The 12,058-nt window shown below is 51.9% G+C and overlaps 1 protein-coding gene, 1 long non-coding RNA gene and 1 other non-coding gene across 4 annotated transcripts in view; 2 read left to right on the top strand and 1 right to left on the bottom strand.

Annotated features, from left to right (window-relative positions):
• Positions 1-2,351, bottom strand: part of LOC135181489 (uncharacterized) — a 402,320-nt gene extending 399,969 nt beyond the window's left edge. For both annotated transcript variants that reach the window (XR_010304890.1, XR_010304889.1), the window contains exon 1: positions 2,047-2,351. This is a non-coding gene — a long non-coding RNA (uncharacterized LOC135181489). The remainder of the gene's footprint in view (positions 1-2,046) is intronic.
• On the top strand, positions 2,248-2,329 carry TRNAS-AGA (transfer RNA serine (anticodon AGA)). The gene has a single exon. It is a non-coding gene; the product is annotated as a tRNA-Ser (tRNA).
• A 61-nt stretch (positions 2,352-2,412) lies between the features above and the next one.
• Positions 2,413-11,818, top strand: CFAP418 (cilia and flagella associated protein 418). Its single transcript, XM_064154740.1, has 6 exons — positions 2,413-2,655; positions 5,897-5,996; positions 7,497-7,567; positions 8,575-8,640; positions 9,551-9,646; positions 10,838-11,818. The coding sequence occupies exons 1-6, from the start codon at positions 2,531-2,533 to the stop codon at positions 10,995-10,997; spliced, it is 618 nt and encodes a 205-aa protein (XP_064010810.1). The 5' UTR covers positions 2,413-2,530; the 3' UTR covers positions 10,998-11,818.
• The last annotated feature ends 240 nt before the right edge of the window (positions 11,819-12,058 follow it).

Raw genomic sequence — 12,058 nt, 5'->3', positions numbered from 1 at the left:
CGACACCGAGTCCTGACCAAGGGACCACTTAAAAGAGCTGGAGCAGCATCAACACTATTCAGTTTCTTCCATCACATTAAGCCAAGGAAGGGCCACAGCTGTTCTGCCCAACGCATCTCCCTTAGCGGCACTGCCGTGGTACAGGCTGGGTAGAAGGCTCTGCAGTGGGACCCTGACCACCTGGACAGATGGGCAGAGTCCAAGGGGATGGCATTCAATAGCTCCAAGTGATGGGTGCTGCACTTTGGCCACAACAACCCCATGCAGAGATACAGGCTGGGGTCGGAGTGGCTGAGAGCAGCCAGACAGAGAGGGATCTGGGGGTGCTGATTGATACCCACCTGAACGTGAGCCAGCAGTGTGCCCAGGTGGCCAAGAGAGCCAGTGGCATCCTGGCCTGCATCAGGAATGGTGTGGCCAGCAGGAGCAGGGAGGTCATTCTGCCCCTGTACTCTGCACTGGTTAGAGCACACCTTGAGTGCTGTGTTCAGTTCTGGGCCCCCCAGTTTAGGAGGGACATTGAGATGCTTAAGCATGTCCAGAGAAGGGCGACGAGGCTGGGGAGAGGCCTTGAGCACAGCCCTACGAGGAGAGGCTGAGGGAGCTGGGATTGATTAGCCTGGAGAAGAGGAGGCTCAGGGGAGACCTTATTGCTGTCTGCAACTACCTGAGGGGAGGTTGTGGCCAGGAGGAGGTTGCTCTCTTCTCTCAGGTGGCCAGCACCAGAACGAGAGGACACAGCCTCAGGCTGTGCCAGGGGAGATTTAGGCTGGAGGTGAGGAGAAAGTTCTTCCCTGAGAGAGTCATTGGACACTGGAATGGGCTGCCCGGGGAGGTGGTGGAGTCGCCGTCCCTGGAGCTGTTCAAGGCAGGACTGGACGTGGCACTTGGTGCCATGGTCTGGCCTTGAGCTCTGTGGTAAAGGGTTGGACTTGATGATCTGTGAGGTCTCTTCCAACCCTGATGATACTGGGATACTGGTATTAATGGAGCCTCGAGATACGTGGGGGAGGAAAATGGAATGATGAAATAAAAGCTTAAGTACGAGGGAATTCAAACAGGGCTTGCAACTCTTGGAATACCAGGAGCATTGTAAAACACCTTGTAACAGCGAAGCAGTGCTTGGAGCTGTTAAGGACTGCAGCTCCCCACTTCATCCCGGCTGACAAGTTCTGAACAGCCTGGGCAGTGTGTGTGTGAGCACTGAGCCTGCCGAGCTGACCTGAAGAGACAGCACTGCCTGGGGTTTACTCTCTCTAAAGTGCTTCCCTGGGGCTCTCCTCAAATACAGTACCAGACAGCACTGGCCTCCATCGTTTGTCTCGAAGTGTCAGCACTGGCTGCTTGACCACCTGGAGGCATCTGACCTCCTGTTTGTCTCTGTAGGCAGAGGAAGCTGGAGCCTGCAGTGGGAGCCCAGTGACTGACGGCTCCAACACAGAACCACAGAACCAGACAGGATTGGAAGGGACCACAAGGATCATCCAGCTCCAACCCCCCTGCCATGGGCAGGGACACCTCACACTAGAGCAGGCTGTGCAGAGCCTCATCCAACCTGGCCTGAAATACCTGCAGGGATGAGGCTTCCACCACCTCCGTGGGCAACCCGTTCCAGGCTCTCACCTCCCTCATGGTGAAGAACTTCCTCCTAACATCGAGTCTGAATCTTCCCACGTCTAGCTTTGTTCCGTAACCCTCTCGTAACAGGGGCTCCAGACCTGGATTTCGGTCTGGATTTCTGGACACGGCGATGGGCGAGCCCATGTTTGATGGGACCCTCCTCAAACCCACTACATAAAGCACAGACACACAGGAAAATCCTGCTTGCTTGAGCTGCCAAGGGCAGGGAGCCCTTGCCCTACTGCTGCGCCTACCCCAGAAACCCCAGTGCCAGGTGGGCAGCGGCGCTGGGGCCGCTGCTGCTTCCCTCCAAAGCCAGCCGGAACCAGCTGGAACTGGCCACCCTCACGCTCGCCTTCCCAGTCCGTGTCGCAGCCTGCCTACAGTGCCTCAAACGCTGTTGGGCAGGTACGCTTGAGGACGTACCTGTTGCTAAGGGTGCTGGAGCCATTCTCTCAGTGTGTCTTTCTAATCTATGCCGGAGAAACGCCAAATCAGTCTTCTCCCGCGGCGCTTCGCCAAGGGTAATCTTACGTTTCCATCCTGAGGCAGGCCGCCGACCAGGTCGGCGGGGCGGCAGCTTGAGTAGTGAGACCTAATAGAGCCGGAGAACAACTCCTGGTATGCGTAGTCGTGGCCGAGTGGTTAAGGCGATGGACTAGAAATCCATTGGGTTCTTCCCGCGCAGGTTCGAATCCTGCCGACTACGTGGGGAGTGGTTCCTTTTATGGTTGGTTTTTTTTTTTTCCCTTCTTTCCGTTGCTGTTCGCTGCCCTCCGCCGCCAAACCGGACAGGCCCTGCCTTGTACGCCCTCCACAAGCGCCCCCGGCACCCCGCAGGGAGCGGAAACTCCGCCCCGGCCGGCGTGGGCGGTGCAGGGCCGCCCTGGCAACGGCTGGCGGCGGCAAGATGGCGGACGACCTGGACCGGTTACTGGATGAAGTGGAGCGGCGGCTCTGCCGCCTGCCGGACCGGGGAGCGACGGGGAGCCGCCGGCTCGGCGACGGCGAGGCTGAAGGGGCGAAGGAGGGCAGGTGAGGGGTCCTGCGGCGCTCCCGGCGCCCCCGCGCTCCGCCCTGCCGAGAGGGCAGTGGCTGAGGCTGGCGCGCCGCCCGTCCCGTCCCGTCCCGTCCCGCCCCGGGCGGCCCTGTGGGCGGGCGGGGGCTGGCGGCCGGCGGCTCGCCTGGGGAACCGACAGTAGCGCGGGTCGGGGAGCGCGGCGCTGTCCGGCGGCCAGCGAGCACCCCCGGGCTTACTTCTCTTCAAACACACGAGCCGTGCGCCGGCAAGCCGAGTTACTTCAGGCAGCCTTCGTGTCTTGGGAGTAGCCCAGCTTCGGATTAAATATGGCGCTAAAAGCTGCGCTGGTGTGCAGCTCTGTGAGTGCCGGACAGGGGGTGCCCAGCTCTGTAACTCACCTTGTGACAGCTGGAAAACGAGCCAGAAGTCTTGCCAGGTCAGGCAGGAGGAGCTGTAGCAGTGCTGTGATCAAACCTTTAATGCTGATGTTCCTGCAGTCACAGTATCCCAGTATCATCAGGGTTGGAAGAGACCTCACAGATCATCAAGTCCAACCCTTTACCACAGAGCTCAAGGCCAGACCATGGCGCCAAGTGCCACGTCCAGTCCTGCCTTGAACAGCTCCAGGGACGGCGACTCCACCACCTCCCCGGGCAGCCCATTCCAGTCATGTAGGAATTCTCCTGATACTTGTCGTGTTACACAGATCTCCTACAGTAAGCACATCATTTGCATTCTACACTTTTCTAAAGCCACCTCAGATGTCGGAGTTTCAAGACGATGGTTCCAAATAGCAGGTTTTGGTTGTGACAGAGTCGCTGCTGCCTAGAGCCAAGCAGTCTGCCACACTGCTGCCTACCCTCACGTTTCCATTCTGTTCTTCAGGCCTCCATCCTGACCCTCACAGGCATCATTGCCTGCCCTTGGATTTCCACACTGCTCCCCGGGTCTCCATCCTGACCCTCACAGGCATCATTGCCTGCCCTTGGATTTCCACACTGCTCCCCGAGTCTCCATCCTGACCCTCACAGGCATCATTGCCTGCCCTTGGATTTCCACACTGCTCCCCGGGTCTCCATCCTGACCCTCACAGGCATCATTGCCTGCCCTTGGATTTCCACACTGCTCCCCGGGTCTCCATCCTGACCCTCACAGGCATCATTGCCTGCCCTTGGGTTTCCACACTGCTCCCCGGGTCTCCATCCTGACCCTCACAGGCATCATTGCCTGCCCTTGGGTTTCCACACTGCTCCCCGGGTCTCCATCCTGACCCTCACAGGCATCATTGCCTGCCCTTGGGTTTCCACGCTGCTCCCTGGGTCTCCATCCTGACCCTCACAGGCATCATTGCCTGCCCTTGGGTTTCCACACTGCTCCCTGGGTCTCCATCCTGACCCTCACAGGCATCATTGCCTGCCCTTGGGTTTCCACGCTGCTCCTCAGGTGTGCATCCTGACCCTCACAGGCATCATTGCCTGCCTTTGGATTTCCACACTGCTCCTCAGGTGTGCATCCTGACCCTCACAGGCATCACTGCCTGTTCCTTGGGTCTCCATCCTGATCCTCACAGGCATCACTGCCTGCCCTCAGGCTGCCATCCTGGCCCTCCCTCGCTGGTGCCTTGGACTCTTAACTGGAAGGTCTGTGGGCCAGAGAGACTTGGCTAGCTGTCCCCACCCGTGGGCTCTGCGAACACATGAGTCGTGTGCCAGCAAGCCTAGTTACTTCAGGCACCCTTTGTGTCTTGGGAGTAGCCCAGCATCAGATCAAATATGGGCTGGTGAGTGCTTAGGCAGCAGGCATTTTGGAGTCCCAGGCAAGCATATCAAATAGCCATATGACTGATGCAAGCCCATCAGACCCCATCACCTGTGGCCACCTGTGGATTTCCCCCTTGTTTGCATAATGGTTAGATTGAGCACTTTGGTGTACTCAAGCTGATTACCATGTGTTTTTTTAATCACAGAGTCTTCCTCATTCTCAGGAGTAGATTTGCTCCTGATTCAGTGGTGCAGCAGTGCCACAGGCCTCCCTTTCCTCGACAAAGAGCTAGCAAACATCAGATTTGAGTGACATGATTTCTCACTGGCATGAGAGCAAGGTGCCACAACAACCCCATACAGAGATACAGGCTGGGGTCGGAGTGGCTGAGAGCAGCCAGACAGAGAGGGATCTGGGGGTGCTGATTGATACCTGCCTGAACATGAGCCAGCAGTGTGCCCAGGTGGCCAAGAGAGCCAGTGGCATCCTGGCCTGCATCAGGAATGGTGTGGCCAGCAGGAGCAGGGAGGTCATTCTGCCCCTGGACTCTGCACTGGTTAGACCACACCTTGAGTGCTGTGTTCAGTTCTGGGCCCCCCAGTTTAGGAAGGACATTGAGATGCTTGAGTGTGTCCAGAGAAGGGCGACGAGGCTGGGGAGAGGCCTTGAGCACAGCCCTACGAGGAGAGGCTGAGGGAGCTGGGATTGGTTAGCCTGGAGAAGAGGAGGCTCAGGGCAGATCTTATTGCTGTCTGCAACTACCTGAGGGGAGGTTGTGGCCAGGAGGAGGTTGCTCTCTTCTCTCAGGTGGCCAGCACCAGAACAAGAGGACACAGCCTCAGGCTGTGCCAGGGGAGATTTAGGCTGGAGGTGAGGAGAAAGTTCTTCCCTGAGAGAGTCATTGGACACTGGAATGGGCTGCCCGGGGAGGTGGTGGAGTCGCCGTCCCTGGAGCTGTTCAAGGCAGGACTGGACGTGGCACTTGGTGCCATGGTCTGGCCTTGAGCTCTGTGCTAAAGGGTTGGACTTGATGATCTATGAGGTCTCTTCCAACCTTGGTGATACTGTGATACTGTGATCTCTCTGAATGCATACAGCTTGGCAGGAATTCCTCCAGGAGCTCTGCAGTTGTTTAGCATGAGGAGAGAACTCTCTCTGACCTTTTCATATTCCTGCTGCTGAGGATTACTGTGAAAAATCAAGGGGTTCCAATGTGTTGCTCAGCAAGTGCACCATGGGTTACGTTGTGATAGGTTTTTTCAGCATTGGAAGTGGTTGGAAGTAAAGCAAGCAAAAGAGAGATCTGTGATGGGGCAGTTCAGCAGGGACTGAAAGGCATCATCCTGCAGTTTACATCTGTCCAGTCATGATTTGGGTGGCTTGCCTCAGGTAGTACAGAATATTAGAGAGGAGGGGAAAAAAACTTAATTATGGTTTAACTTGCAACTGCTCTGGTCATGCTACAAACTGAAGGCTGATGTGTTTGGTTTTTAGATCACCTAAACTGTTAATGAGAGCTGGCAGCAGTGAAGAAGATCTAGATGACATTATTGCTGAAATCTGTAATGACAGCAGCCTTATCAAAACACCTCTGGTGAGTAGGAGTCTGGAGAAATGCAGGACAGATGAGATTCAGCAGCTGAAAGAAAAGCACCATGAACTATAACTGTTTTAAAGAGGGGGGGTGGAAATTAACTAAATCAAGCTGTAGAATAAACTTGGGAAATAAAACACTGGAACAGGTTGCCTGGGGAGGTTGTGGATGCTCCCTCTCTGGTTCCAAACCAGGTTGGATGAGGCCTTGAGCAACCTATTCTAGTGGGAGGTGTCCCTGCTTATGGCAGGGGGTTGGAACTAGATGAGCTTTGAGGTCCCTTCCAACCTAAACCATTCTATGAGTCTATGATAAAGCAGAAAGGAAAATGCAGCAATCCTGTAGTAAGGAACAGGAAGGAGGCAAACCCCAGGAGATGCCTGGGGTCACCCAGGCAGTAATTATAAACTAAATTTAATTAAATAAGATGAACCTAAAGGAAATACTAATTCAAGGTAGAGCATAGTGTTAAATACCACCGAAGGGTTGAGGTTGGGAGAGAGACTTCAGAGAGCATCTGGCCTAGCTGTCTGCTCAGGCAGGACTGCCTAGGGTTGAGGTTGGAAGAGAGACCTCAGAGAGCATCTGGCCTAGCTGTCTGCTCAGGCAGGACTGCCTAGGGTTGAGGTTGGAAGAGAGACCTCAGAGAGCATCTGGCCTAGCTGTCTGCTCAGGCAGGACTGCCTAGGGTTGAGGTTGGAAGAGAGACCTCTGGAGATCATCTGGCCTAGCTGTCTGCTCAGGCAGGACTGCCTAGGGTTGCCCAAAACAGTGTCCAGACAGGTTTTGAGTATCTCTAAAGATGGAGATTCTGCAGTCTCTCTAAGTAACCTCCCTGTCTGTCCACCTCAGAAGTGAAATAGGTTTTTTGATGTCATCAGCTGTAAATTCTTGTCTTTCAGTTTGTGCCTGTTGCCTCTCCTCCTGTCAGTGGGCCCCACCACAAAGAGTCTGGCTACGTTGTCTGGTTTCTTCGCCATCATACTGCCCCCAAGCCTTGTCTTTTCCATGTTATATCCCTAGGACTTCCATTTGAGATCTGGAAGCTTGGGATTCAAATAAACTGGTTTGTGTGCAGCAAATAAGAAACTTCTCAAAGGCATTTTCTCTTTGTGACTAATGTAAGGCCTTGGTGTGTTTTCGGTAAAACAAAAGCTCACAAACGTGGAGGGAGAAGCTTCCTAAATTAAGACTAGGTTTAACAGTAAAAGTATTAAGAAGAAGGCATGAAATAGACAGTCTTGACTGTAAAGTCCAAGTGATCATGTGGTGTTGCATTCCTTCAGGCAGGGCTGGAAATGAAGAAGCCTTGCTCTTCCTTTTAACTCTTACTGTAGCAACTCTTTGTGTCTCAAAGAACCTCACAGAAACCCGAGTAAGAAGTCCCACACTCTTCATCCCTTTTCTCTGTGACTGAGAAAATGTCCTGTTTAAGTAAACCAGAATGTTGTCACCTTGCCCTAATGCTATTTTTTGTTTCTTTGTTTGCTTTTTAAATAGAAGTTGAAGTCTAACTCCACAGGTCTCACAGCTGAGAGCTCTGGTGCTGTTCTACAGGCTCCCAAGAAAAGGTAAGTGAGGAATGTTTGTAGGGGTTGAAGCTAGTGTGATTATAGCTTCTTGTCAGGCTGCTAATGCTGCTGTTTCATCTCTGTTGACACTAAGAAACTGAGTATTTAGAGAAGCATTCTTTTTAAGTGGAATACTGGGGTTTTTTTTTTAGTGCTGTGTCCAGCTTTAGTGCCCCAGCACAAGAGAGACTTGGACCTGATGGAGCAGGTTCAGAGGAGGACACCAAGCTGATCAGAGGGCTGGAGAACCTCTGCTGTGAAGACAGGCTGAAAGAATTGGTGTTGGTCAGGCTGGAGAGAAGAGAGACCTTAGAGCTGCATTTCAGTATCTGAAGCGGACCTATAGGAAGGCTAGGGAGGGACTGTTTAGAAGAGCTTGTGGTGACAGGACAAGGGGCAACGGTTTGAAACTGGAGCAGGGGATATTTAGGATGGACATCAGGAGGAAGTTCTACACAGTGAGAGTGGTGAAATACTGCAACAGGCTGCCCAGGGTTGAGACCCCATGGTTGGCGACATTGGAGGTCAGACTGGATGTGTCCCTGTGCAGCCTGCTGCAGTTGGAGGTGTCCCTGCTGAGTGCAGGTGGTTGGCCAACATGTCCTTTGAGGGTCCCTTCCAACCCACTGCTATCTGTGAATCCAGGTAAAGAAAATAAAGAGCTCATTCTGAAGAACTATTATGTTCTTTTGTGTGCTCAGGGTGATTTCTCATTAAATTAATTCTCAAGTAATTAAACAGCAGTTTCCTTTGCCTTAAGGATGTGGGCCTTTAGCAAGTGCTGCACTGTGTGTCCCATGTGTATTTGCTATAGAGGATTGTTGTCATAGAGTTTTGCTTTGAACACCTTGGTAAGGAAATGATTAACCTGTGTAGTTTGTAAGCATTGCCTGTATTAACAAGCACCCGGTCAGAACTGCCAGGCTGTTCATCTAGGAGGAGCACTGCTCAGCTGCCTCAGAAACGTTTTGCTGTGCTGTACCACTTTTCTCCTGAAATCCATGCAGATGCTGTCCAGTGTACCTGGGTGGAAGTGCTTCACCATCTGGCATAGGAACAAATATTTCAAAAAGGTAAGAAAGTGGGACAAAAAATTGTTCTCCTTGCTCTGGCATTACTTTATTCACAGCTGTGGTTTTGCCTCTGAAGTGGACAGGAAGACAGGACAGCCTTATTTTAATGTAAATATGTGGTTGCCTGTAACTGCAGTGGAAATCAGCTGGACCCTTCCAGTCCTCTGTTGCTGACCACTACATCTTTTGTTTGTTTGAGGAGTTGAGAGATCAAAGATTCACAGTTTGGTTTGGGCTGGAGGCGACTTTCAAGGTACCTAGTTCCAACACCCCTCTCTGAGCTCACACTAAAAAGGTTTTCTGTTCTGTGCCTGTGGCACCTCTTCTGCTCCAGCTTCCACTCAGAGCCCCTTGTCTTGTCCTTGGCCATCCCTGAGCAGAGCCTGGCTCTGTCTTCCCAACACTGCCCTGCACATCTTTAGCAGCATGAATGAGGGCAGCCCTCAGGCTCCTCTGCTCCAAGCCCCAGCTGCCTCAGCCACTCCTCAGCAGTGAGATGTTCCACTGCCTGCAGCAGCTTTGTGGCTCTGTGGTGGACTCCCTGAGGTCCTTCTTGAACTGAAGAGCACCAGAGTTGGACACAATATTCCCAATGCATCTCACCAGGGCACAGTAGAGGGGGAGAAGAACCCTTCTCAACCTACTAACCACACCAGTGAGGAGGACCAAAGAGAACATAAGAGAATATCAGCTTATTTTATGAGTTCAGTGATGTTCAGAGCCTGTAAAAGTAATACATGGGCCTATAGTTAAGATATAAACCATGAGGGATGTGCCAGAGATACAAAAAATGCTGTTAACCTTGCTTCTGGTATTTCTGATTCAGCAGTGGACTTGAGATGACTTCTCATCTGTGTAGCTCCTCTGCTTCTCTGTAATAATCTCTTGGAGCATTTTGTTCTTTAACCAGAACTTGTGACCAGCTACGTTGTACTGCTTGTGACTTCCGTGTGTTGCTCTTCAATGACTACGTCTGGGATCAGTCCTGCGATTATCTTTTCTTCAGGTATGTCTGAGCTGGCTTTGGGATCACTGTTGTGTTGCTGTGCCTTAGGGCTTGATAGGGCCAAGAAAGATGAAAAGTCCTGAGTGTTCCCATGTTATCTGCAAAGGAGCACATGTGCAACCCAGTCAGTGATCAGGCAGCAAAGTCTGCAGGGGGAGGGATGCAGCATCTCCCGTCAGCTGCTCTCATGCCTTTCCGCTTCCTCCTCCACTGCTCTCCCTCTCCGCTATTAGAAAGAATTCATGTTTCATGTGGCCAGCAGGACCAGGGAGGTTCTTCTGCCCCTGGACTCAGCACTGCTCAGGGCACACCTTCAGTGCTGTGTCCAGTTCTGGGCTCCTCCATTGCAGAGAGATGCTGAGGTGCTGGAAGGTGTCCAGAGAAGGGCAGCAAGGCTGGGGAGGGGCCTGGAACATAAACCCTATGAGGAGAGGCTGGGGGTGTGCAGCCTGCAGCAGAGGAGGCTCAGGGCAGAGCTCATTGCTGTCTGCAGCTGCCTGAAGGGAGGCTGTAGCCAGGTGGGGTTGGTCTCTTCTGCCAGGCAACCAGCAACAGAAGAAGGGGACACAGCCTCAAGTTTGTGCCGGGGGAAGTATAGGCTGGATGTTAGGAGGAAGTTGCTGGCAGAGAGAGTGATTGGCATTGGAATGGGCTGCCCAGGGAGGTAGTGGGGTGGCCGTGCCTGGAGGTGTTGAAGCAAAGCCTGGCTGGGCCACTTAGTGCCATGGTCTGGCTGCTTGGCCAGGGCTGGGTGGTAGGTTGGACTGGCTGAGCTTGGAGGTCTCTTCCAACCTGCTTGATTTTATGATTCTATCACTACCCAACACCCTGAAAAGTCCTTCACCTGCCCTTCTGTTATAGTGCCAATGGCAGAGGGTTGGAACTGGATGATCCTTGAGATCCCTTCCAACCTAAACCATCCTGTGATTCTGTGGGCCCCTTCAGATACTGGAAGGCCACAATAAGATCTCTCCAGCTGAACTGAGAATACAGAAGCAACAAACAGATACTGCTGTCAGGGAAGGTTCAAAGCAGAAATGAAACCCATACCTGAATTCATTCATCACAGCCAGCAGCACTCTGGTAGTCAGCAATGTTCTTGAGAGCTTTCCTGAAGGGAAATGGCCTTGTAAGTCTTGTTTTCTTTAAAAGAAAAAGCATGAGCCTAAACTGAATGCTTTTAATTGACAGGAACAACATGCCTGAGCTCGGGAAGCTAAGAGCCAAGATGATAAAGAAGAAAGGAGCACGAGCTTATGCTTGTCAGTGCAGCTGGAGATCCATTGATGAACTGACTGACCTCCAGGCACAGCAGCAGCTTCGGTGGGTTTGTGGCAAACATGCAGAATGAAGTCCTCTTGTCTGTGCTACCTGCTTGTGTGGAAAACAGGTCATCATCTCCAGCTGCTTCCCACAGAGTTTTCTGAGAAGAGATGGAAACCTGCATACTTAGATCCAGAAATGAATTCTAACACCCAGACCTCAGCTCCAGCACCTTTTGTAAATAGTTGAACTGCCTTGCAAGCTGTGTGGGGAGATGCATTCTTCAAAGAAATGACAGATGTGGAGGGTTTCTGGAAAATAAATGAAGCTAAAGCTTGTAGTCAGCAGTGTTAAAGAAAAGGAGGAAATAAACATATTTAGACATAGGCCAAAGCACCTTGAGGCTGTTCCTCATAGCCAGTAGGGCCTCATTTCCTGTGTCTGCAGAATCTGGGACTCAGAATGCTGGGTTTACACTCAGCCCTGGTTCACCAGCATGGAACTTAACACTGCTGGTCTGCTTTGCTCATAGCTATTCTTGAGCTAGTGGCTGTAGATCTCTTAACGTCTACTACAAGATGAGTTCTCACCTCAAAGGCTTGAGCACACCCCAAAGCTTTACTTTCTTTTGCCTGCCAGCTACAAAACAAAAACTTCAGGTGCTGGAAATGTCTTTCCAGTTCCTACTGCTTTCTTCAGAGCACTTTCTGCTGACTAAAGACTTTTAGCACCGCTAATTTCTTGGACTTCCCTTCATCCCTCACTGAAGAGGTGCACAAGTCATGGTGCAGTGATGAAATAGTGCACGACTGTAAAGAGATTCTGAAGGCTATGTGCTGGCTAACAACTTTTTGAAGGGCAAAAAGGCTCAGGATTTGAAGTGTGAGGAAATAAATATCCCCACTGACATTCAGATTTAGATGCTTTTCTGTTTCACTAAGCTTTCACTTCAGCTTCACTTCAAAACACTGCATGTTCAGAAAGTGCAACCATCCCCTTTCAACACACTCCCTTCCCCCAGTCACATTGTAAAACGCCTTCCAGGATCCTGTTACTTGGTGATTGTCTTGATCACCATTAAAGTGTCACTGCAGTTCATGAGCTCTTTCTTCTCCTTATGTATAAACAGCACAGGAGATGGCTTTGGGG

Source organism: Pogoniulus pusillus, chromosome 14 (genome assembly GCF_015220805.1).
Source record: "Pogoniulus pusillus isolate bPogPus1 chromosome 14, bPogPus1.pri, whole genome shotgun sequence".
NCBI lineage: Eukaryota > Metazoa > Chordata > Aves > Piciformes > Lybiidae > Pogoniulus > Pogoniulus pusillus.
This window is presented reverse-complemented; position numbering and strand designations above follow the sequence as displayed.